This window comes from Centruroides sculpturatus, unplaced genomic scaffold (assembly GCF_000671375.1).
Source record: "Centruroides sculpturatus isolate CEXI.00-Female unplaced genomic scaffold, Cexi_2.0 scaffold23, whole genome shotgun sequence".
NCBI classification, from domain to species: Eukaryota; Metazoa; Arthropoda; class Arachnida; order Scorpiones; family Buthidae; genus Centruroides; species Centruroides sculpturatus.
Window position 1 is genome coordinate 1,203,421 of NW_019384313.1, and position 24,481 is coordinate 1,227,901.

General features: G+C 27.3%; 2 protein-coding genes across 2 annotated transcripts in view; one reads left to right on the plus strand and one right to left on the minus strand.

Annotated features, from left to right (window-relative positions):
- LOC111622596 (sodium channel and clathrin linker 1-like) overlaps positions 1 to 22,291 on the plus strand; it is a 44,815-nt gene extending 22,524 nt beyond the window's left edge. The window contains exons 7-11 of the mRNA XM_023365008.1: positions 9,668 to 9,891; positions 12,836 to 13,028; positions 18,131 to 18,267; positions 20,033 to 20,171; positions 22,178 to 22,291. Coding sequence (XP_023220776.1) covers positions 9,668 to 9,891; positions 12,836 to 13,028; positions 18,131 to 18,267; positions 20,033 to 20,171; positions 22,178 to 22,255 — 771 coding nt within the window. The 3' untranslated portion in view covers positions 22,256 to 22,291. The remainder of the gene's footprint in view (positions 1 to 9,667; positions 9,892 to 12,835; positions 13,029 to 18,130; positions 18,268 to 20,032; positions 20,172 to 22,177) is intronic.
- A 1,030-nt stretch (positions 22,292 to 23,321) lies between these two features.
- On the minus strand, positions 23,322 to 23,901 carry LOC111622604 (nuclear hormone receptor family member nhr-89-like). The gene is made up of 3 exons (XM_023365018.1): positions 23,803 to 23,901; positions 23,507 to 23,737; positions 23,322 to 23,416 (listed from the first exon to the last, which is right to left on the minus strand). Exons 1-3 carry the CDS (start codon positions 23,861 to 23,863, stop codon positions 23,322 to 23,324), a joined length of 387 nt encoding a protein of 128 aa, XP_023220786.1. The 5' UTR covers positions 23,864 to 23,901.
- Between the last annotated feature and the right edge of the window lie 580 nt (positions 23,902 to 24,481).

Genomic DNA, 24,481 nt, shown 5'->3' on the forward strand with positions numbered 1-24,481 from the left:
GGGAAATAAAAGAACAATATAATCTAACGATTCAAGAACTGAAAGAATGTAAAAAAACTTGCAACAATTTTCAACAGCAATTAAAATTAAAAGTATAGTAAATTACAATAGTTTTTATAATAATATTTTATTTAATATTAACAAAAGTAATTGGAACTTTTTCCAAAATTCTAATTTCTTAGAATGTTTTCTTTAAACCTCATTAAAATAATTTTTAAAAAGAGTTTTATTCATTCTTTAATAAACTTTAATATTTATTTTGTTTCAGTTGTACCTGAGAAGTATTATATAAAATATACAGGTATACCTCAAGTTACATCATTCTCGATTATACGTTGTTTGTCAAAAAAATATATGGAAAAATAAAAATCAAGTTTAAGTAATTTTATTTCACTTTACGTCTATCTGCCACAAATATTGAAATCGTAATATCACTAGAAAAGTGTTAAGAGCACATAAAAGCATATTAAAATACATACATTTACAGTAAATGTTAATATAATTATCATAAATCGTAAAGAATGAAATATGAAAACATCTGTGACTCTGTTGTCATCTTATTTAGCAGTCTTTAAGAGCTCAATATTGGGATTTTCCATGGTAGTTCCAATATCTCTTTGGTGTCGTTGTCAGCGCCACTCGATATTAGTAAATTTAACATAAATTAGTTTATTTTTTACTATTGCAAAATAATTTTAATAACTATTTGTTATTTAACCTTACAGAATCATCTTATTTTATAATATCTTAGAGCAAACCACATTCACAAATAAAGAGTCCACAATGTACTGTAAACATTGCCAAATTGTAAACATGTATATTTACAAGTATGTATGTACCATACATGTATTTGTAAATTTAAATTACTTTTTCCTGTGCTATATTAAAAACTAAAATTTATTTGTTTGTAAGCTTAAAATAGATTCCTATTAACCATATATTATTAAAAATGCATTTATAAATAAAATACAGAACTGGGAATGGTTATTTATGGTTTAGCTTAGTGACAAGTAAATTCAGAGACAAGTAAATTTGACTTAAGTCTCCTCTCCTGGAACCAATTACCAACGTAAGGGGAGGTATACCTGTATTTCTGTTCTCTTTCAATCATTATGTATAAATAGTTCATTTTGTAAATTATTTATAGACAACAGTTTAAATAAGAAACAACTCTAGCTTAATGTATACTTTGAAATTGATTATATTGTATCATTTCATCAAGGATTGTCTTGAAAGTTTTCTATTCAATAGTTACATTTTTAATAATAATAAACAATGCTTTTTGCCCACAACTATAAATTAGACAGAGTTAGACAACCTAATAAATAGGGTATAACAATTTGCAGGGCTTATCACACCAAGGCTGACTGAAAGAAGGACCAGAACTTTTATAAAAAAAAAAAAAGGTTGGTCTTTAATAATCACATTTCAAATTTAGGTAAGTATGCATTTCGGGTACAAGGACCCCTCATCAGCATACAGACACATGGTAACAACGTAACAAATACAACACCAATAACCTGCCAATACAACAGGATAACCAACATATGCAGTGCGCTGCATTTACAATTTCTCAATGTAACCCATACACTAAAACTAAATATCAAGTATAAATTAGAATACTATGACAATGTGGTATAACATATTATTTGGGACCAGTAAATGTCTTAGTTTCTCCTACATTTTCCCAAATTCTGGTAGACGGTTACACTATTAATAATAAATATTGTTAAGTATATTAAAAACACAAAAAAAAGGGGAAGGAAGCTAATAATGAACTTACTCTTATTAAAACCAATTGGTCTCCAGATTTTAACAAAAACAAAATATATCTGATCTATAAGCCTTTGTGAAGTCAACTGCACTGTCACACTGCATTTTACAAAGTGATGTGACTATACTCCCTACATCTGTTCAGCATCTGTTTCAAGTTTAAGTTAAAACGATGTCAATCCACCCCTCATGTAGCTTCAGTCCCACGTTGTTATTAATTCTGATGTCTTCCTGTATTTTCAGAATTTCTAGGTGTTCCTGTAGTCTTCTTTTTAGTTGATCTTTTAAAATTTCACAACCTTCAGTGTTGCAATGTTGTGCCACTGATGATGATATCAAATTATTTTTAATGGCATATATATGTTCTTTAATCCTTGTCTTTAATTTTCTTTCAGTTTCCCCTATGTATCTTTTTTTATGTGAACAACTGCAATCTAATGAATAAACTACATTATCTTTTTCTAAATCATTATGTTCATTATTTTCATGTTCATTGTCAATCAATTTTGCTATGGTTCTTGTGTGGTTTGGTACTAAAATAATATCTAATCTTTTTAATTTGTTTTATAATTTTTCAAAAACACCAAAAACATATTCTATTTTTAGATACACAGTCTTAACAGCTATTGGTTGGTAAACAAGTAAAGGAAAAAAAAAAGTTACGTTAAATAGACAACCAATAACTGTTATGTTATGTAACATTTCTCAACTTAAACATAATTTTATGTTTAAGTTGAGAAATGTTTCTTACATATGTTTTTAAATTTTAGATATTATATGAAAATATCTTTAAAATATTTTTTATAATCTCAAATTAACTGTATATATTTGAAAAACAAATCTCATAAGTTATGTAAGTTACCATAGATTATAGAATAAATCAAACATGTTTAAAGCAGGGCTGTGGAGTCGCGTAAAAATCTACCGACTCCGACTTTTCCTTACCATCCGAATCCAACTTCGTTTCATATACATAACAAGTTGGTAAGTAAAAAGGGAGTCGGAGTCGGTGGATTTTTTGACGACTCCGACTCCGACTCCAGCCAAAACACCAAAACTCCACGACTCCGACACCGGCCAAAACACCAAAACTCCACAACTCCGACTCCACAGCCCTGGTATAAAGTCAAAACACATTATCAATAATCTAAAAGAAATATCATTAATTATTATTTTTCTGTAAATAATACTGTTTTGCTATAATTGGTATTCAAACTGACTATGCTATTTAACAATGAAATCTAAATTCATCTAGCTTTATAATATAACTAGATTTCAGACAAATGAAATGTTTAAACGTTGATAAAAATAACTTTAAAATAGACATATATAAATTTTTCTATATTACTTAAAGCCCATTTACTAATTAAAATCATTGTGTTTTTTCTAATTAACTCTGGTTTAGCAAACAATAACACCATAAACAGTAATGTTTTATTAAAAAATTCAAATGTTTTCAGTCTGTTTGATAGACCATTGTCAGGATATAGAACAGTTTAAAATGGAACATGAAAGGCTAACATTTGGTTTTGTTTTGAATTGTTCCATGTAAAATGCATTTGAGTTACTTAGTGTTTGTGGAACAGAAAAAAATAAAAATAATTTTTTGAGTCTTATACAAAATATTTTGATTTAAATTATGTTACATTGAAGAACAAAGAAGTATAAGTAAACTAAAGATATATATTAAAAAAAAAAAAAAGAATTACAGTCAAACATCTGTATAATGAATTGCCTCAGGAGAGGAATTTTTATATAGAAAATTCATTGAATAGTAAGTGCACCAATAGTAGAAAGAAAACACACTACATAAATAATAATCTTTTATTTTCTAAAAGAATATTCTTATATAATTTGTAGTTTTTATTTAATACTCAAGCATTCATGTTTAGAGATAATGAACTTTTTTGCACTAAACTCATTTTACACTATACAATACACTGTTTAACTGATAATAAAGTGATATGTTTGATGCTGGTACTGTAGATTCTCTTTTTAATTGCCATCTGATGTGTGATAGTTGCAGATACAAGTTAGCATCTTAACCAATTGACATATTTATCAATATGAAAAATAAGATTTTTTATTTATCAAGCTTTCAAAGCTTAATTATATAAAAATTAAACTTTCTTAAATGGGATTTTTTGCATTTAAAAATAATGTTTAATAATTTTAATGTTTCCTAAAAAAATTCAGTGAAACGAAATTTGTAATAAATAATTTTATAATAGGGAAGTTGATTTGTATATTTTATACATTCTAAAATATGATAATTTAAAATGCATATTACAATAAAATGGAAAGTTTTGATTAATATCCTTTAGCTATTCTAAAGTGAAACTATCAAATTTAAACATTAATATTTAAATTTTATCTTTGATTGATTCAAAAATGACTAAAAATTAAATTTTAAATTAAGGTGAAGTTTGTATAACAATAAATTGAAGACATTATAGAAAAAAATTTAATTATTTAAATATGAAAAAAATTATTGTAATATCTTTACACAGTATATATGTAATTTATCATCATCTGCAGGAATCTTCAGCTGATGAATCTCAGAAAAAATATCACAATTGTCAAACAAAACTATTAAACTTAGAAATGGAAAATAATGAGTTGAATAACAGGTAATAATTTATTTATTTTGTATATTGTTATAATATTCAATATGATAAAAAATATTTTAAATTGTGTTGTTCATTGTTTTAAGATTATTACTGTACCAGCAAAATGAAGAAAAATTAAATATGCAAATTAAAAATTTTGAAACTGAAATTACTAAATTACAAAAGCAAAAGTAAGTAATATTTTATTGTCATTAATATCTGACATTATGCGTTAAGTACATGTATGTTTATTAACTTTCTATTGTTATATATAGAGTCTTTTTAAATAATTTAAAATCAAATGATATCAGATTGGACTTTCATTTTATGTCCTATAATCTGTTAGAATTACAAATGTCAATAAGTATTTGGGTTAAATGACTGATAGTTTATCATAACAATATAAACAAAATTTTATATATAAAGTTTTTTTCCTGTATTCTTATAACTTTAGCCAGAATGTTTGTAAATTTCTTAATAATTATGTTTAATTTAATTCTAGAATCTTTGATCAAATATTAAATCTCTTTTAACTGATCTGTGATTAGTGAAACCTTGCAAGTGATGTTTATTCCTTGATGATTTTGTCAGTTTGAAAATTCCACAAGATTATATTATTTAGTTTAAAACTATGGTTATAACAATTTTAATATGCTGGATAATTCTAAAACGTTTGAATTATTTTCTCTTTCTAAAATAAATAGATTAAAGCAAAAAGTATTAGTACAGAATATATATGTATAAATATGGTAAAACCCTATTTTGTGGCTATTGGTGGTTCCAAGCAAAAGTGATGTTTATGAGTGGTTGTTATTTTTCAGGGGTTTTTAATTATATCAAATAATACACCCTACTAATGATATTAATATCATTGTACACACATTCTTCCACAACATAGGCTTTAACGCAGGAAATAAATAATATAGAAATGATAGCAAAGAAATATGGGTACACCGACCTGGTGCATAAGTTAAGTGAAAACTACAAACATAAGCAGAGGGTATTGACTAATCTAGAAGAAAGATATAATAAGGAAAATGCAGATAGCAAGATGATAGTTCCCGTCACATATAACCTGATTCTAAAATCAATATATACTGCCATTGCCAGGAAACGGGAGATCAAAGTAGCATATAGGAGATGTCGGACCATTTATAGCCTACTAAGGAATGGAAAAGATCGTCCAAACCTGAATAGATTACTGTGCATCTACAAAGTACCTATAATGGATGGCAGGTTGGATAGACAAATGGTTTATGTAGGTGCAACCAAGAGGTCTTTAGAAGTACGATTGAAAGAACATAAATCGGACATACTACAAAATAAGTATACAACAACCCTTTTGACATATGCAACAGACCCTGACATCACAGCCGAATTTGATGGCATGTATTGTTCTCACCACCCACATCAAGATCACCTCAAGATATTAGAAGCAATTGAAATGTTTAAAGCAGAATGCAAATCCACAAGCATTAATTATAAAGAAGAAATGTCACTTTCTACAGTGTGACAATTCCTAATGGATGATAACATTTGAATTTATTATATTATATTATATTTATTTATTTATTTATTCACATTTATAATCTTTTCAATTATAAACAGTTTGCATTTTGAATCGTATATTTGTCTAATGAAGTTTCATTGGATTTGGAATGCATGTGCATTAGGAATACATAAGTGAATACATTTGAAAGAAATTTGAAAGTTTAAGAACCAGCTTGCAACGGTTTTGAGTGAATGCCTGAAGAAGAGCCCAGAAGGACGCGTTGAAAACGTTTGCATTTTAAAAATGAATGTTGCTTTGGTTAATTGGTTACAAGTAAGAAGTTTTATATTCAACCCGGTGTGTTAGAAAGATTATCAGCACAAAACCTTTCTCACTAAATTTCTAGCCTTATTGACTGGAGTACAAACGTTTTTGGCCTTCTTAATAGGCCTTCCTCGGGTACACTGTGGAGCGTCAGTTAGAAGAAGTTTAAATGCTGCCAATGTTTACCCAGGTATCGTCTTACCAGTGACGTCATCGTCGATGATAGGTATACGATACCGAGGGNAGATGAGTTTTATAAAGAAAAAAGTATAATTGCTAATATTGAGTAAAATCATCATTAAGTCCGACTCCACTCCAGATATGACCCCTTCTATCTCCCCACTCCCTCAATCTTTAACCACTAAAATTTAATAGCATTTCCCCTAATGCACGATTTCCCTTTTTAGAAACTTTAGAAATTTTCGACAAAACACAGGAATTATTAAGCTTCAAACAGGGTGAACAAAATCGTGTTCCTCGCGCAAATTCGCATTCATACATACAGAAAAAGAACCACAATTTATTTTTATTTATTATTATTTTTTTTTGCATTTCTTGACGTTTCAAGGTCCCCTGGGTCCAAAAAATGTAAACATTTTGGAGGGATCAGTTTTTGAACGATCGCCATACTTTCCCTTATATATATATATATAACCCATTCAACGGGTATCCGTCCGGTCGCCGTCCGTCCGTCCCGTAACCGTTTGAAAACGGACACTAGAGGCGCCCCTATCGTGTATCATATTTCAAACATTCAAATTAACAATTTAAATTCTTATTTAAATTAACGATATAAATTTTTATTATTCATTTTGCCAATAAATTATTATTTGGTCAATATAACAATATAAATAATTCAGTATATTTGTAATAGGAATTTATTATTTCAGGGGCTTATATCTCTCGAAGGGTCGCAAGTAGGGGTATGACTCCTTTGACTTTATTGTTAATACAGGGGTGTACGGTTTGGGGGTTCACCACCTCTTCATTCGGAGAGTAAATCTTACCATTGGGACTTTAACGGAACTGTACAGCATATTGATAGGAACAAAAAAGTCAAAGGAACCGTGCCTCATGGAAATTTGTAAATAACGCCCACTAGAGGGCGTCCCGGGCTACTAGTTACCAATAAAAGGAAACAAAAAACTGAAATTAAGTACCAGAAAAATCTGAGATATCACAAAAAGATAAGAAAATGAAGGTATTGTTACAGACAGTTTTAGTAATTTTCTGTAATTTCTGCAATGTAATAACAGTAGATATAAATCATCAAAAATCTTGACCTGCATACAAAGAATTTGAAGCACCTATCAAATCAGGGTCTACCTTATGCCAAAACTTCATTGTGCCATCTCTTGAACAGAAAGCCAAACAATAAGATGCCAGAAAATGAAATTTTTACAAGCATGACCTCTATTTCTTCAAAAAGGCATACCTCTCCATAAGGTGAAGCATTCCACACTTAAACATTTATTCAAGAAATATGTAAAAACCCTGATGAAAGCATGTTAAGGAAAAATTGTTTCTCCTTTATATACCTCTGTAATTGAATGAATTAGTACTATAATTGTTGACAATCCCATATATTTCTTCCTGGATTAAATGAGAGATTCACAGTGTATCCTTTGATGGAAAGCCTGCTACTTCAGCATTACTGAAAATGTACAGTGTGTAGTGAACAAATAGTACTATAGTTAGCTGAGCATTTTTTGATATAAATACAGTGTCTTGAAGCCTACAGGCATAAAATATGATGACAGACCAAGCAGCATATATGCTTTTGTCTTTGCATTCATTAAGAATTTGTTTAGCAAATTGAAGAATATCACTTGCATTGCACATGAATTACATCATGGATGTGAAAGCATTCAGGTGGAATATGCTAACTGATTTGACATGGAAATGAGGATGGTACAGCTGAAGTCATCTTTTCATCAGAAAAATCTACAAGGATATCATTTTCAACTTACATGATTAAAACAAGATGAGCTACCTGGATTGATGTAGCCATGTTTTATGCTGAAAATTTTGATACTATCAAGTAAATATCTTGGAAATTTGGATTGATTAAATTCTGAAGCCATAACAAATGCCAAAAAACTTATTTAGAAGGAGGACACAATCTGTAAACTTTTCACTGTTCACATTTTCAAATTTCTGACACAACAAATAAAACATCTCAAAAAAAACTATTTGACTAAACAAGAGCAGAAATGTGAAGTGTGAAGTAGGCTGGAAGATGACTTTACCAAGCAAAAATTAAATAGTTCATCCAAAAATCCAGACTTAGAATATGTAGCAACAAATACATTGGACTCAGAATATGCTGTAAAAACAATATATACTCCATTGGCATTTATTGATGTTGACAAATCTTTCTCAACTTACAAAAACCACCAGCAAAGTTTCAGGTTTGATAACAGAAATGTTCTCAGGTATGCTAATTCAGAAAATAAAATGCCATTTTCTTGGGAAAGTTATGTTACTGGTAAAATTTCATTTATTTATTTTATTTATTAGTACAAAGAAATCCTGTATGTACAGGCATACAACATAATATTACAATTAACCAATTACAATTCCAACACAAAGCAAAGCAATGTTAATAATTCAGTGCAGGATAATAAGCTTATTAAAAAAATACTATTTATTTGTTTATTTCACAAATTAACAAATCATAAATACAGTCGCCCCCCTATAACATGGTAGATACATTCCTGTTTTTATGAAATCCATTTTCTACGAGTCCTTAAATACATGAGCCAATCACAGCCCAGCACGTATGCAGTTCACAAACTACAGCTGTTTGAAAGGTTTTCTTCCATAAAATTAATCGATTCTAGACTAATTCGACTCAACATTTCCAAAATACGTATAATTTTTGGGAATAATCCATATAAACTATGCTATAAACAAAAAATTGTAGGATTACTTACCAAGTGTGCATCATTCGATGACGCCATTGCTTAAGCTTGTTTTTGTCGTGGAGCGGTGCATCGAATGGCGCTCATATGCTTCCTGATAAATTATTTTTCTGCAAAAACTTTGCTGAACTTTGGAGACATCATTAATATAAATATAATTTTTATGGACATTAAATAATAAATGGTTTTTAGTAGGTCCTCTGCTCGTTTAAACTTAACGGTTTGTGCAATATCTGCTATTGGTCTAGATTCGACCAATTCTGTCGTGACATGAGTCCGCGATGACGTTTTACTAAATTATATAAGTCTCTTTTAGCGTGTTTATACGAATATGGTCACAATTTTTTTGCTGTTATATAGGAATCTGAACTATATGAACCCGTTTTATAGGGGGTCTATTGTACATATAAAATCAGAACCAATTTTTCACCATTTTAAGGGAAAATGTCCTACATTCCATCCACCAAATTAGTCAATTTTTTCACCAGAAAATCTGCAGCTTACTGATAATGTAAATCACATTAATATGAAGATTTATTTTATAGGATAATAATGAAAAGCAGACACAGTATGATCGTGTTGTTCGAGAAAAACGAGCAGCAGAAGAAGAATTAGAATTATTACGTAAAGAAGGTTTGCAGAGTAAACCACAAAACAGTTTACTGTTTGACGATCTTACTAAACGTCTTGCTACTGCAGAACAATCTCGAAATCAAGCTCAATTGAAAATTCAGTCTTTGGAGTCCAAAATAAAGAAAATGGAAACTTGGTAAAGAATCACAGTTTGTGTAAAATTTTATTGAGTTAGAGCAAATTTTTAGTTTTATACTTTATAGTAATTTATTTATCAAAATGAAACTAATTTTATTAAGCTTTATTTCAGTGATTATTGTAAGAGACTAATTCTATGATGATAATTTATTGTAATGAATTCTGTTTATAAAGTATTAAGTGTATGAAATGTTTTTATTAATTACTTAGAATCAATTTTTTATTATTTTTTATTTTATCATATATGGAATTTGCCTAAGATTTTAGGAAATAACATATTAAAATGAATTTTATTAAAAAAAGAAATTGAAAAGGATAAAAGACCTTATAAAAATAATTAGAGTTTTTTATTTAAAATAATTATATATGATATCAAGAAAGCATTAAGTATTTCAGTTGCAATAAAAGTAGTAATTATAGCCAAATAAATATTTTCAGGATATATTCTCACTTAATGATTTGATTTGATTTGCAAAATTCATTCAAGTGAAACTAAGACTTTACAATAATTAGAGAACAAACTGTGATTAATTTGTTAAATATAATACTTACCAGATTACCAAATATAATACCAGATTGTAGACACAATATTTGGTAATAGTAATAGTGCTGTGTAAACAAACACAAGCAGACATTACCTAATACTTGTTCTAAACATTTATGTAGAACAATGACTAGGTATGAAAGTTTTAGTTTGCAAAAATTATGTGACAATCAGAAATTATAGACAATTTCAATTATAAATTAAAAGAGAAATGTTTATAGCGTTATAACTATGGATTGATTCTTCATAGTTTCACTCCATCAGATATGCTTACCAATATCCAAACAAATAGAATAACTATTCCTTTTGTGGAGGTGGGATTATTATAGATATGAAGTATATTTGTGAATAACAGCATTGCAAAAGTTTTTTGAACTGAATTATCACTTAATTAAACCTTGCTCCACTACATTTCATTTGAATCAATTTATTAAACTGTTATTAATGTTAAATTCATTCTTCACCTTTATCAAATTCAGTCATCAGACAAAATTATATATAAAGTTACATCATAATGATATAGATATAGATTTCACTTATAGTTATACTACTATAAATAATGAGAAATATAAAAAATGATATATATATCATATATATAATGCTGGAGAAATAAGATGTAAATTTTTATTATATGAATACATATACAGTGGTACCTCAGGATACGAACATCCCAGCATACGAAATTTTTAGGATACGACATGAAATTCAAACATATTTTTGCTCCACGATATGAACAAAAACTCACCATACGACGTTACATTAGTTTGCAGCACCATTTTTTATTCACTTCTGTTCATTGTCTCAGTCCGCGTGTTTGCTTTGTCGTGGAAGGATCTCGCTCGATAAAAGAAATCTTGAGGTATTATCAGAAAGTGACTGATTTTATTGAAAAGAGACATCCCAAAAGGTTCACACTAGCTGTATTGCTGCTCAAAGTAATGACATTTGCCTAAGTAATTTTAGAAACATTTTAAATAGTAGGCAAAGCCAAACCTCTTTGGATAGATATTTTACCAAGCAACCTGTATCCAGTGGATGTGAAGGAAAGAAAGCAAAAAGCAGTGAATAAAAATTTAAAATATATATATATATAACAACACTATTTTTTTTAATCTTTTCTGAGTTATTTTTAAGCTGTTGTTACATTATGCTATGTAAGTTAAGTTTTTGTATCATTTCCCTTCTCCCTCTCTTCTGCCACCAGTTTACACCTCCACCGTCGTCTATCCTCAAAGGTAAAGTGAAAATAAAACTACATTATTTTTATCAATTATTATTCTATTATAGTTATTTATACATTTACAACTACAAAAACGCATTTTTCAGTGTTTTCCTTACTATAGTTATTTTTTTTAATGTACTACTTAGCTTTAATTTGAGTGTGTTTTTCGTGTTGGAATGAATTATTTGGTTTTACATGTAATCTTATGGGAAAAAATGATTCACCTTACGACATTTTCATGATACGATCTCAGTTTTGGAACGGATTAATTTCGTATCCTGAGGTACCACTGTATTTNTTACACTTTTAAATGTAATAGATGTATGTAGTAGAATAAAAAAAACTGAACTTTTAATTAAATTGCCTCAATGTCCTTTTTTCCTTATTAATATGTAAATTTTCGACTATAAATTTGACTATCTTCTATTATCAGGACTTATTATACTGGTTTTACAGATAATATTACAAAGATTAACAGAAAACAATTTTTATTTTATTTCATATACCTGGACACATACACAATTTTGCGTTTCGGAAAATTGTGTATGTATCCAGGTATACGAAATAAAATAAAAATTGTTTTCTGTTAATCTTTGTAATATTATCTGTAAAACCAGTATAATAAGTCCTGATAATAGAAGATAGTCAAATTTATAGTCGAAAATTTACATATTAATAAGGAAAAAAGGACATTGAGGCAATTTAATTAAAAGTTCAGTTTTTTTTATTCTACTACATACATCTATTACATTTAAAAGTGTAAATTATCTTTGGATATTCATTCTTCTGTACAGATATAGAAGACATTTCAGATTCAAAATATTCTTGAAATTATCATCAAAGTTTGTTTTGATAATATTTTGAATTTTGAAATATTACATACTGCTGCTGAGAATGAAAATGATTTCTTTATAATTCAAAAATATTTCTTTAATGATAAAATATAAAACGAATCTATTAATTTTGAATTAGTATGAAATAATCATATTTATTTTTTATTTACCCCTAACAGATTTATTTAACAGTATTGTATAAATTAAAAGCTTGATAATTTAGCTGATTAATTATTCTTGAAAGAATGGCATTATTAAGACATGAATATAATATTGTTTTTTCAAGAGTTTATAAGTTGATTCCTAAACAATTCTAATGAATAAATTGTTAAATTTATTATAGCCATCAACATGAAATGTCTTTATGCAGTAAAGAGAAATTAAGCCTGCATGAACGAGTTCAAGAATTGCAAGAAGAATTCAGTCAGATTTGCTTAGAGAAAGTAAAATTAACTGATGAAATTGAACAAATGAAACAACAAATAAAAGATACTGAAAAAAATGGACTACTTTTAGAGAAAAATGCTGAGAAAGAAGTCAGTATACATTTTTATTTGCTTCAATTTATAACATTTTAACATTAAAATATTAATAACTCAAATCATATTATTTATGGTATTGATTACAAAAGAGCATTAACCATCCTTAGTATTTAAATAACTAGATTTCTTAAGGCTATGTTTTTTAAATAAAATTTATAATTATTTTATGCTGTTGTTTTATATATTTAAAGAAATAAATGAAATTAGCTTAGTAAAATTTTTTTGATCTATGTATGAGGTTCAATACTATCTTGATGAAAAAGTTCAGTGAACAGAAAAAACATCTTTCAAATAAATATTCTATCCAATTGAATGAGATTTATTCATTTGCAAATGTACTTTTTTGGTTTTGAACTATGTATTATTTTTCTCTAGATAATATTTCTAATCCAGTTAATTTATAGACTAGACTCAGTCTGTACATTACAGAATTTGGCTTAAAAGTAGGTAATCTGTCATATTATGCCAAGATTAATAATTAAAAATTAATTTTGAAATTTAATTAAATAATTCAGAAAATACTCGAAGAAAAAAGTCAGAGGTCATAAAATCTTTTTAGACAGATACCCTTTGATAACCAACGAATTTCTATGTGCAATAGTAAATGATTGAAATCTTTGTTGTTTTTGTCACAAAGTTTTCGAAACAATCTATCATTGAGAGCATTGCTTCTGATCTTGTTAATTGCTGTAATTACGTACTGTAGTGAGAAATGAAGGCAATCACTAAGGTTTTTTTTGCAACCTAATGTCTGTGAATTACAAAATGCACAATGACTACATTTGGTACTACCTTTTTTAAATATGAAATCAACCTGCAGTATTGTCCAACCATTGCCAGAGCACCGTCGGTAGTAAAGGACATGATATTATCCAGAGGAATACCTTTTTCTTTAAAATAGTGTTCCAATACGTCAAATATAGATTTTCCTTTAGTATCCATTTCTAATTTTTTTTGCAAATAATAGTTCTTGACAAATTTTTCATATTTTATGAAGTGAACATATGTTTGGTAAAGTAGATTCATGAAGCTGTAAAGAAAACTCAGTAGTCTTCAAAACATCAGTTAGAGAATTCTCCATATCCTCAGACATTTTATCGATTCATCTCTTTACTGTATTATTGCTTAATTAATGGGATTTTCTTAAAATCATCAGATGGTTCTGTATACTGTGCAGTACAGTACATAGAACCTCACTCACAGCTGTCAGTATCAATTCTTCTCCAATGGTGTGCAGTTTTCTGATTTAGCAATAAGCAAGGAAATGTTGTAAGAGGCATGTAACCCATCATTGTCTTGTTTTGATGCTGCTGAAAACATACCAGCTAAAGTTGGACATCTTGAATGTTGTTTTTTGAGCATTTGAAAATAAGATAAATTTTTATCTTTTCTGTCAGAATGCATTTTGGTCAAATATTTTTCTAATCATGAAGGTTTCATGGCATTATTTGAGAAAACTCTCTGGCAAATCAGGCACATTGGTAATGTCTTGTTTAAGGGTGCCTGTATAAAAGCATATTTCAAATATTCGACATTATATTTTCTACATTTTTTCCGTGAATCTGACATGGGTCTATCTGTAAAATTAAAAACAATAAAAAAATCTCACAGGACCAATCATCACCATATTAAATAAATTTATTGTTATAATTTAATCATTTAAATTTTAAATTTAAATTTATGTAAGTTGTTTTATAGAATATTTTACAACAGAGAAATTTTTTGTAAAAAATTATTTAAATTATGTAAATTTAAGTTTTAAAAGATAGTTTTAAATTACGTTACTAACTTAGGTTGGAAAAACAATAATAAACAAATAATAATAGTAAATATGTACTTACTTACCTCTGTGATAAATAGTTATTGTAACAAAAATATATTTTTAATAAGTGGTCCATGTAAGCTATCCTTTGAATGTGATCTGTAGATACTGCATAGAAATTTTAGGTTCACACTTTCTCTGAAGGAACTTTGAAACAATCTCTTATGGATAAAAAGCCTCACATATTTATAGTAATGTTTAATGAACTTGTCAAAACATGCATAGATTTGATATTCTGCATGTGTGTTAATCTTGTCATGACATGTGCAAACTTGTAAATATAAGCTTTGTTGATTGAGACTGAACATACACACACACTGTAGTGCTCCATGTGGTGCATTGCGCATGCTGTGACTTGTTCATGTACTAGTCGAAAAGGTATTAGGAACAAAGCTATAATGTACCAATACCTACTTTTAATATCGACTGATTTTTCTTAAAAGACATTTAGAACTATTTGTTGAAGCATGTTTTCAATTATTTTTAGTATTAATCAAACTTTTCAGAGTATTCTTGCAAGTATTGCCCAGGGAAGTGACAGTTTGTCCTCAACACCCCGTACTTGGACTAAAAAAGCCCCCTTAGATCTCTTCAATGACCACTGGTAGGTGGTACTGACCCCATTGGGAATCACTGGTGTATACAAAAAGAAATGTCACAAAACAATTGATAGCTTCTGCCCGAAAATAACTATGCCAGTAACAAAAGATTAAAATACAAATAACAAAGAATAAAAATCAATGTACATGATAAAAATTATAAATAAATAGAAACAAAACATTATACAGGTAACCCCCGTATAACATGGCACTTCTATAGCACGGATTCACTCTAACACGGTTCGAGAATTGGTACCATCCCCCGTATAACACGGTACTTTTATAGCACGGATTTACTTTGACACGGTTTGAGAATTGGGTAAAACCCTCGTACAACAGGAAATGTAATAAATTTTTACATACTTAAGTAATAATAGTTCACGAAAATAATAATTTTCGTGAACTATTAGTACTTAAGTATGTAAATTTTCTCTTTTCGCCTTCTGTTGATACACGTAGTCCTTCTCGAAACTTGTTTCAATGTTGCCAGATCGCGACGCTTCTGCTTCTGATGTTGCCGAATGTTTTTCCCTTATTCCATACTTGCTTTATTCTTCATAAGTGCTTAGCACCATATAAGGAAATTTATAAAGACCTTTTAACTAGAAGCAAGCAATCTAAAATTACATACATTTTGCAAAAGGTAAAGCATGGATCTGAAGATAATGCAGAAAAATGCTCAGAGGATAAGGATAACTTGCCAAAAAGAAAACGCTCTCGGTTAATTAATAGTGTTTTTAGTGATGACGAAGAAAACATTGTTTAATTTATATTAATATGTATCACTTAAAAAAATTTTAATGAAGATATTTATCTTAATTATGAAAATATACTAGCATGTTTTTTAATTTTTGGAACCTAACCCTCCTTTTCGTATTAGTTCTTTGTTTTGTATAACACGGATTCGCATAACACGGCAATTTTTTGGAACGTAACTACCGTGTTATACGGGGGTTACCTGTATATTATAAAGTAACCATTTACAAATGTGTTTAAAATATAGAAAATCTTCATGTAAAGATTGTTCTACACAGCCCATATTTTGAATAGACGATAGAAAAATGATCTGAAAAAAATGGAAAGCCTAAAAGATGGGGTAAAAAGAAAAACAAGTTTGGTTATGAGTAACTCATGGCAGAAATCTTAGGTACAGTCAATCAGAACGAATGGAGAACCATAGAAGTATTTGTAGTTCAGTAAACTATTTGATACGTTCAGTAAAGCTGGGAATTCCCATTTTGGACCTAGCAACATTAGCATTAGGGGTAAAAAGAAAGTTAGAGAGTTTATTTAGAATAAGAAATATTTTATCTAATTTACTAAATATTTTTTGTAAATGGGAAGAGGCAGCCATAGTCCGTATTGACAGACAATAATTGAGTAGTGACTGAATATTGGCAAAATAAATGGATCATAAGACTGTCGTAAGATTACCAACCTCATGACACTAGGATATTCTATTTCCATCCAATACAAAAAGTTTGGTTATTTTTTGAACTGACTATGTAATTATTTCATTGATTATTTGTGAAACAAAAATATATTTTAACAAAATGATGATAAATTTTATACTTAATTATTATTTTTAACTAATATTTACTTTTTGTGGAACAGTGCATTCTAGAATTATTTTGAATAATTAAAGAAATGGTAATAATTTTATTACAAATTGTAAACATCTGAAATTTTTAACAACGTTTGTTAAAAAATGTTCATTGTGAAATGTGATTTATACTTAACTGTATTTTAATAATAGGAAACAGTTACAAAATATATAAACACTTATTTGGCAATAAGTTAAAAACAACATTGACCATTGGAATTGAGAGAATTCAATACATGAGCTTTGGTAAGTGATAGACTATTTAGTTTGGTCACAAACATGCAATAATTTAAACAGTTCTCATGATTTATTTTTTCCAGTAAATAAAAAAAAAACATATCATAATTATACTATCTGTTAATGCAGAGCTTTAAAACCAGTGTGCCAAGGCACAATGCCTCCAAGAGGAGGAAAAGCATATAGTTTATGGTGGACATGTGAATATGATAATTGAAGTTTAGACTGTTTACAAAAAATATCAAATTGTGAATATGATAAATGCATGTTGACTCAAAAGGGACAATGATTTGCCTATTACATACAAGGAATTATAGCAAGCTTCAAACTTTTACACCTTTGCAATCATATATTTCCCAGAATATGGCATGCATTTACTTACAAACTTGTCTTTTAGACAGTGAGCATCATATTTTACAGTATCTGTGTGTATTTATAATCATGGACTCAAGACACCAATCGTACTTTTCATGCTAGACTATGTGATACTTCATCTAGGATGATTTTTGGTTGTTAAGAAATAAAAATTGAAATAAGAAAATTGATTATAAACTAATTTCAAACATTTTTATATTATCACAAGTAAGAAAACAATAAATCAATATTTTTTTGATTAGTACTTTGTAACTCTTATATTTTTTGTTTATTTTTACTTGTGATGTGCAAGAGAATTCTGGGAAATGTTCACGTATGTCATGCATGAGAAAAGATTGTGAAGCACTGTTAATGTGTTATATGATGTGAATAGTTTACATATTTTTCTAAATTGTAAATAGGTTAATTTTTTTTGTGTAATGTGAATATATATTTATTAATATGACATTCATTTATGTAGATTAAAACATTGAAGAAAAAACTGCAGCAACAACAAGAAGAATGGCAATATCAATTAAGAAGTTTAGAAGAAAGATTTCAAACATCAGCTTTTGAATTACAAAAATTGTTGGATGCACAGAAGAAAATGAGTGAAAAGTAAATAAATTTATTTAGTTTTTTAAAACATATAAGTATATATATAATAGCAAAAATAACAGTTATAATGTATAACATATAAATAGTTTTTTTATGTAAAATTGCTCTGACTAAACTTTACAATGATCCATAAGCAGAAACATAAAATAAAAATTAGAATCTAGACTTGATCCTTGACTGTTAAACAAAGACAAACATTCAAAAAAATTAAAAAAGATTATAGCACCACTAATATTTAACTGATAGACTTTTAAAAAGTCATGGTTTTTGTGAATACGTGTAATATTTATTTATCCTGACTGATCACTGAAACTTTCAACAAATATCCAATAATTATAATTTCATAAATTGACAAAAATAATAGCTCATGCTCTCATATTTTGTTGATTTAAACTTTATTACAAAAATAACAAATTTTATCTGTACTGCTGTTTTGAGCTAAATAATTGTGTTAAAAGTTTTTGAAAGCATGTTTAAAACTGAATTATTAGCTTTATGAATGATTTTCTGAAAATTCTGTTAATAGAAATTAGATACAACAAAACTATATGATATCTTTATCTGTTTTGTTTGCTTCTGGGTTGCTGTCTCTCAACTTCTTCCTCTGTTTTATTACTCCAAGTCTCCATATGTAACCATTTGTGTGCACAAAGGTATTTGGATCAGTTTGCCATGAAAATTTAATTCACTATTTTAGAAAAAGGCAATAGATAATATGGATGAATTTTATAGTAAGTCTCTGTTGGAAACAGAAAAGACATTTTTGGAATTTTTTTTAATTAAAATGAAAAATGTATTTACTCATTTTTACTTTCAACTTTTATGATGATGAAACTAAAAATTTTTAAGCTATATCTATACATATGAACATAACATCTGGAATGACACTGCCCTCAAAGACACTATTAATAATAATTACAATCAACTGGTGAGAAACCTAAATTTCATTTTAATGTCAGAAAGACAAAAAAAGATATGTTTCTATATTCGAAAATACACAAGTACAACAGTTAAAAATATTTATGGCACTTGATTATAAATTTTGAAAATTATAAAGAAAGCATACTTAGGAATATACTTATCTAGTATTATTAGAATTACTAGTATTTATTACTAGAATCTAGTATTAGATAGGACAAAAGTTCAAATGAAGTATTGGAGATGGCCAGTAAAAGACTTTATTTACTAAGAGTTCAAGTATAGATAAAAGTGAGATTCCTAATTTATATTCAGAAACATAACATAATATATGAGGCATTGATAAATATGAGTTATATATATTTTGTAAGATAACTACAAAACAGGAGAGAGTAAAGAAGAACTATTGATGCTTAAGATAGTATACTATAATACTATCATACATAACAGTTATTAAAAGAATTTGAAATTCAAAATTAAATTTTACCACAGCTGTTCTGACAAATTTTCTTTTAACAAAATGAACTATTCTAATTAAAACTTGGGTCATGTTAATGGCAATAAAGGGAAAATATTTTAAATGTATTCTCAAATAAAGATTAAGTATTTTATCAAACCAGTAAAAAACTATTAGGAAGAAATTCATAATTTGTTCAATTTTACAAATATAGATATTTAAAACGTCCATCTTAGCATAATCCTATACTCCAGTATAGGATTATGCTAAAATCTTATTATAACTAAGTACTTTTACAATTCAATATTTTATATTTATAATTTCCAGAAATGTTTTTCATAAAATTTAAAATTATTAAAACAAATTTATATTTAAAACATTTTAAATTAGATGGAAAGCTGAAGCTAAAGGACTTGCAGATAAATTAGAAAAAGAGACAAAAGAGATGTATCTTGAAACACTTAATCTTCAGCAAACTAATGAGAAGCTATATTTAGAGTTAGAAAACTCACAGATACGAATTGCCCAGGTAAATTAAATATATAATATAATCTTAATTGTTTTTATAAATATGAATTAATTATTTAAATTAAGAAACATCAATAAAAAAATTCTTAAAATTAATAGTGTTTTTTTATATTTCATATATGTATTTTGATGATAGACTACAAAAATCTTTTGATAATATACAATGATACTGTATAAATATAAATATAGATTTGATGGAATATATGTCTTACAAATTTTCCATATTTCTTAAGTTAAAAAATTTCATAAGGCAAGTAACTTTTCAAGTAAAATATTTTCTGTTTCACTAGCTCTTTTATTAAAGGGTTCACTAGCTCTTTTATTAAAGAGCTAGTGAACCAGAAAATATTAGCTCTAAATAACAAAAATTGTTTATTGATATTTTAATTTTTATTTATATGTAATGAACAAAGTTATGTAATTGTGCTGCCCTATTGTTAAGCTAGATTTCATTCACAACCTGTTAAGAAAATGAAGATAGGAAGGAATAAATAATAATCCATTTGATTATTATTCCCTAAAAACAATTAATTCTTCATCTATTTTTTAAAAAATCCATTTTATATCATAAGATTTATTAAAGTTTATATTTTAGTAAATTTTATTAAATTTTGTATATACTGTATCCATTAATTACTTACTGAAATGTTTATTCTTCAAGTAAATTCTACATATAGCACGTTTAAAGCAACATTTTTTGTATAATAGTGATACCAGTTTCAAGTGGATTTTTGTCATTGTCATAAACTTCTTAAAACCAGTCAGAGTTTATTTATATATTAATTCACTGTACTTGATTCAATAGTGATTTTATTTCCAGACTTATTACAAGGAATTAGGATTTAACTCTGAACAATTGAAATTTTATAATTGTCACTCCAACTGAGCAGAGGTATATGCCTAAAATGCATATTGGAGAAACACAAGCTAATAATGTAAAGGAGTATAAAAATAACCCTGTCCCTAGTGTAATAAGTGGAAATAAAGTTACTATTGAATCAAGTGTAGTGAATTAATAAATGAAAAACTTAACCAGACAAAAGCAATATTAAAAGTATATTTAATTAACTTAATATTTTATAATACTGAATCAGCATAAAACCTATTCAGTTTAGAAATACTTTAGTAATGTAAGTTTTTATTAACAGAGAAAAAATATATTAGCAAGGTTGTGCCAAAGTTTTCAATGCAAAAATGTGAACGCTGGATGTTCAGCGCTGCCATCCTGTAAGCCTACAAGTTTGACAATGGTGTTTGGAACATCAAGCATGATTCCACTGATGTTCCAAATGCCATTGTCAAACTTCTAAACTTACAGAATGGCAGCGCTGAACATCCAACATTCATGTTTTTGCATTGAAAACTTCAGCCGCAACCTCACTATTCTTTTTTTCCATATACTGTATATTAATTTTATATAAAATAGAATATTAAAATAAAGAAAATATTTGATTCTAATGGTCATTATGTTAAAAAAAGAAAATTTTTTATTACAAAACTAATATATATTCAATAACATTAAACAATATATAATTTATTTCAATGATAAGAAAATATATATGAATGATGAATTAGATATTTCACTCTGCAGTTAATTTTTTCTATTTTAAAATAGATTATCTTTGAAAGATTCAAAAACATTTGTTATTAATAAAACTTTTTGTGCTGTTCACAACATCTTAATGTTGTGAAAGTACTTAAAATCTCAATAATTTTTAATGTAAATTAGGTAATTATTTAGTCAAGACTCAGAAATCCACTGGTAAGTGAAGCCTTGTTCTGAATGCATTCATAATTTGCTAGTGGTGTTAAATAAATGTAAAGGAAAGGATGTTTTTATATAATTTTTTTAAATGTGGTTTCTTATTTATAACATTTCTATAAAATATTTGGTCTTTAAATATGTGTTTAAAATAAATCCAATGACATTATTGGACATAGCTAGGTTTCTGGAGTCTTAATAAATTGTTTTATGTAAAATATTGATTTGTGTCTTCATTATTTCAGAGTGAACAACAATTGGCTGAATACAAAGCTAAAATTTTAAATTTACAACAACAGATGAAGAATCTACAATCACTTTAACATTTTACATAAAGTATATTTTTTATACATAAAAAGAAACTTTTATTAGAAAATATGTATTTATTTATTAACTTTGTATACAAANTTACAAAACTAATATATATTCAATAACATTAAACAATATATAATTTATTACAATGATAAGAAAATATATATGAATGATGAATTAGATATTTCACTCTGCAGTTAATTTTTTCTATTTTAAAATAGATTATCTTTGAAAGATTCAAAAACATTTGTTATTAATAAAACTTTTTGTGCTGTTCACAACATCTTAATGTTGTGAAAGTACTTAAAATCTCAATAATTTTTAATGTAAATTAGGTAATTATTTAGTCAAGACTCAGAAATCCACTGGTAAGTGAAGCCTTGTTCTGAATGCATTCATAATTTGCTAGTGGTGTTAAATAAATGTAAAGGAAAGGATGTTTTTATATAATTTTTTTAAATGTGGTTTCTTATTTATAACATTTCTATAAAATATTTGGTCTTTAAATATGTGTTTAAAATAAATCCAATGACATTATTGGACATAGCTAGGTTTCTGGAGTCTTAATAAATTGTTTTATGTAAAATATTGATTTGTGTCTTCATTATTTCAGAGTGAACAACAATTGGCTGAATACAAAGCTAAAATTTTAAATTTACAACAACAGATGAAGAATCTACAATCACTTTAACATTTTACATAAAGTATATTTTTTATACATAAAAAGAAACTTTTATTAGAAAATATGTATTTATTTATTAACTTTGTATACATACATAGTTTATATTTTTATACTTATTGTAATAAAACATATTTATATGATCAATATCACAGTTTAATGTAAATTCAATTTTTATAATGTAACTAGCTTACCCGTCGCGCATTGCTGCGATCTCAGAAGAAAGGAAATTCAAGCAAACTTGTTATGATAACATTCAATTTACATTTTATTATTTTTATTGAAACTTATTATTATTATTCATTTTCATCGGGAAAATATTTCAAAGTGTCGTTTCAATTCTATTTATTTATTGGAGTGNGACATACAAACACAATAAAAACTCGTTGCTATCAAATTTACATAAGAAAACACCAAAAAATTTTAAAAGGACATACCAAAGTTGGAATTTTTTCTAGTCTTCTACTTAATTTTTCTTTGTAATCATTGCCCACTACAGAGTTATTTTATATAAAATCTAATAGTTGTAGTATTAACTACTTTTGAATGCTAGAAAGTATAATACTTGAAATCAAATACTTACATATTACTTTATTAGATTGCATTCCACGTGCATAGCATTTACTCATCCGACAGAAGTCACATGTTTTGATGTCTGCTCGTTTGACTTCGCACGTCTCTTTACTGTCGCATAAGGGATAGAACGAATGTTTCACAGTTGCCTCGAAGAAACTATTACACGGATGACAAACGGACAGACCAAATTTATTTCCTAACAAGTTAACTTTGTGACAAATTGGGCAAATAGCTATTACTAAAAATAATTAAATATTATAGACTTTAACATTACTTCTTAACATCAAAAAGTACTGTACATACCAAATGTATTGTTGTGAGTTAATTCACAATAAGAGCATATACAGTTTTCACACTCCGCCATCTGAAAATTATGTCTAAAGCACAATACTTCAAAGCATTTCTAAGTATTTTTGTAAAAAAAAAATAAAAATTATTGTCATTAAATTGATTAAATACAGAAGCTTCAATGAGGGTAATTCACAGAGCAATAGGCACTAATGAGATTATAATTTCATTATTTTATATTAAATCGTTTAATTTAATTTAATAATATTATATATTCCTATTTTAAAATAAAAAGAAATTTATTTTAGATGATTTTCTTTATAATTTTCTTCATTGATTTGCATAAATAGACGTTTTAAATGATGCTCTTCAGATTTCATCGAATTAAAATTATATATAGCTATAAAATATAACTGCTTTAAATAGGAAATTTATTTATTTAAAATAATAATATTACTCACTTTCAGCTTTTACAATAAATATCAGCATTGTAACTGAAGTACTTCTTCACGACACTTCAGCACTGATATTATTACTTTGACGCCATTATATCTCGAAAACAAAGTCATGGTCCTCAATTTTTATTAACGTTTTGAATTTCTCGTGAAAATTAATGGAAAATGGTAAAGTTTAATCAAAATTGACCAGTCAGATTTCGAGAATAAATATAATTCTGTAAACCACATGGAAGAGA

Coding starts and splice junctions, on each gene's coding strand:
- LOC111622604 (XM_023365018.1), bottom strand. CDS start 23,863: ATGGCGGAGTGTGAAAACTGTATATGCTCTTATTGTGAATTAACTCAC. Junction 23,738..23,802: donor AACTCACAACAATACATTTG/GTATGTACAGTA, acceptor AATTATTTTTAG/TAATAGCTATTTGCCCAATT. Junction 23,417..23,506: donor GCAATCTAATAAAGTAATAT/GTAAGTATTTGA, acceptor ATAACTCTGTAG/TGGGCAATGATTACAAAGAA.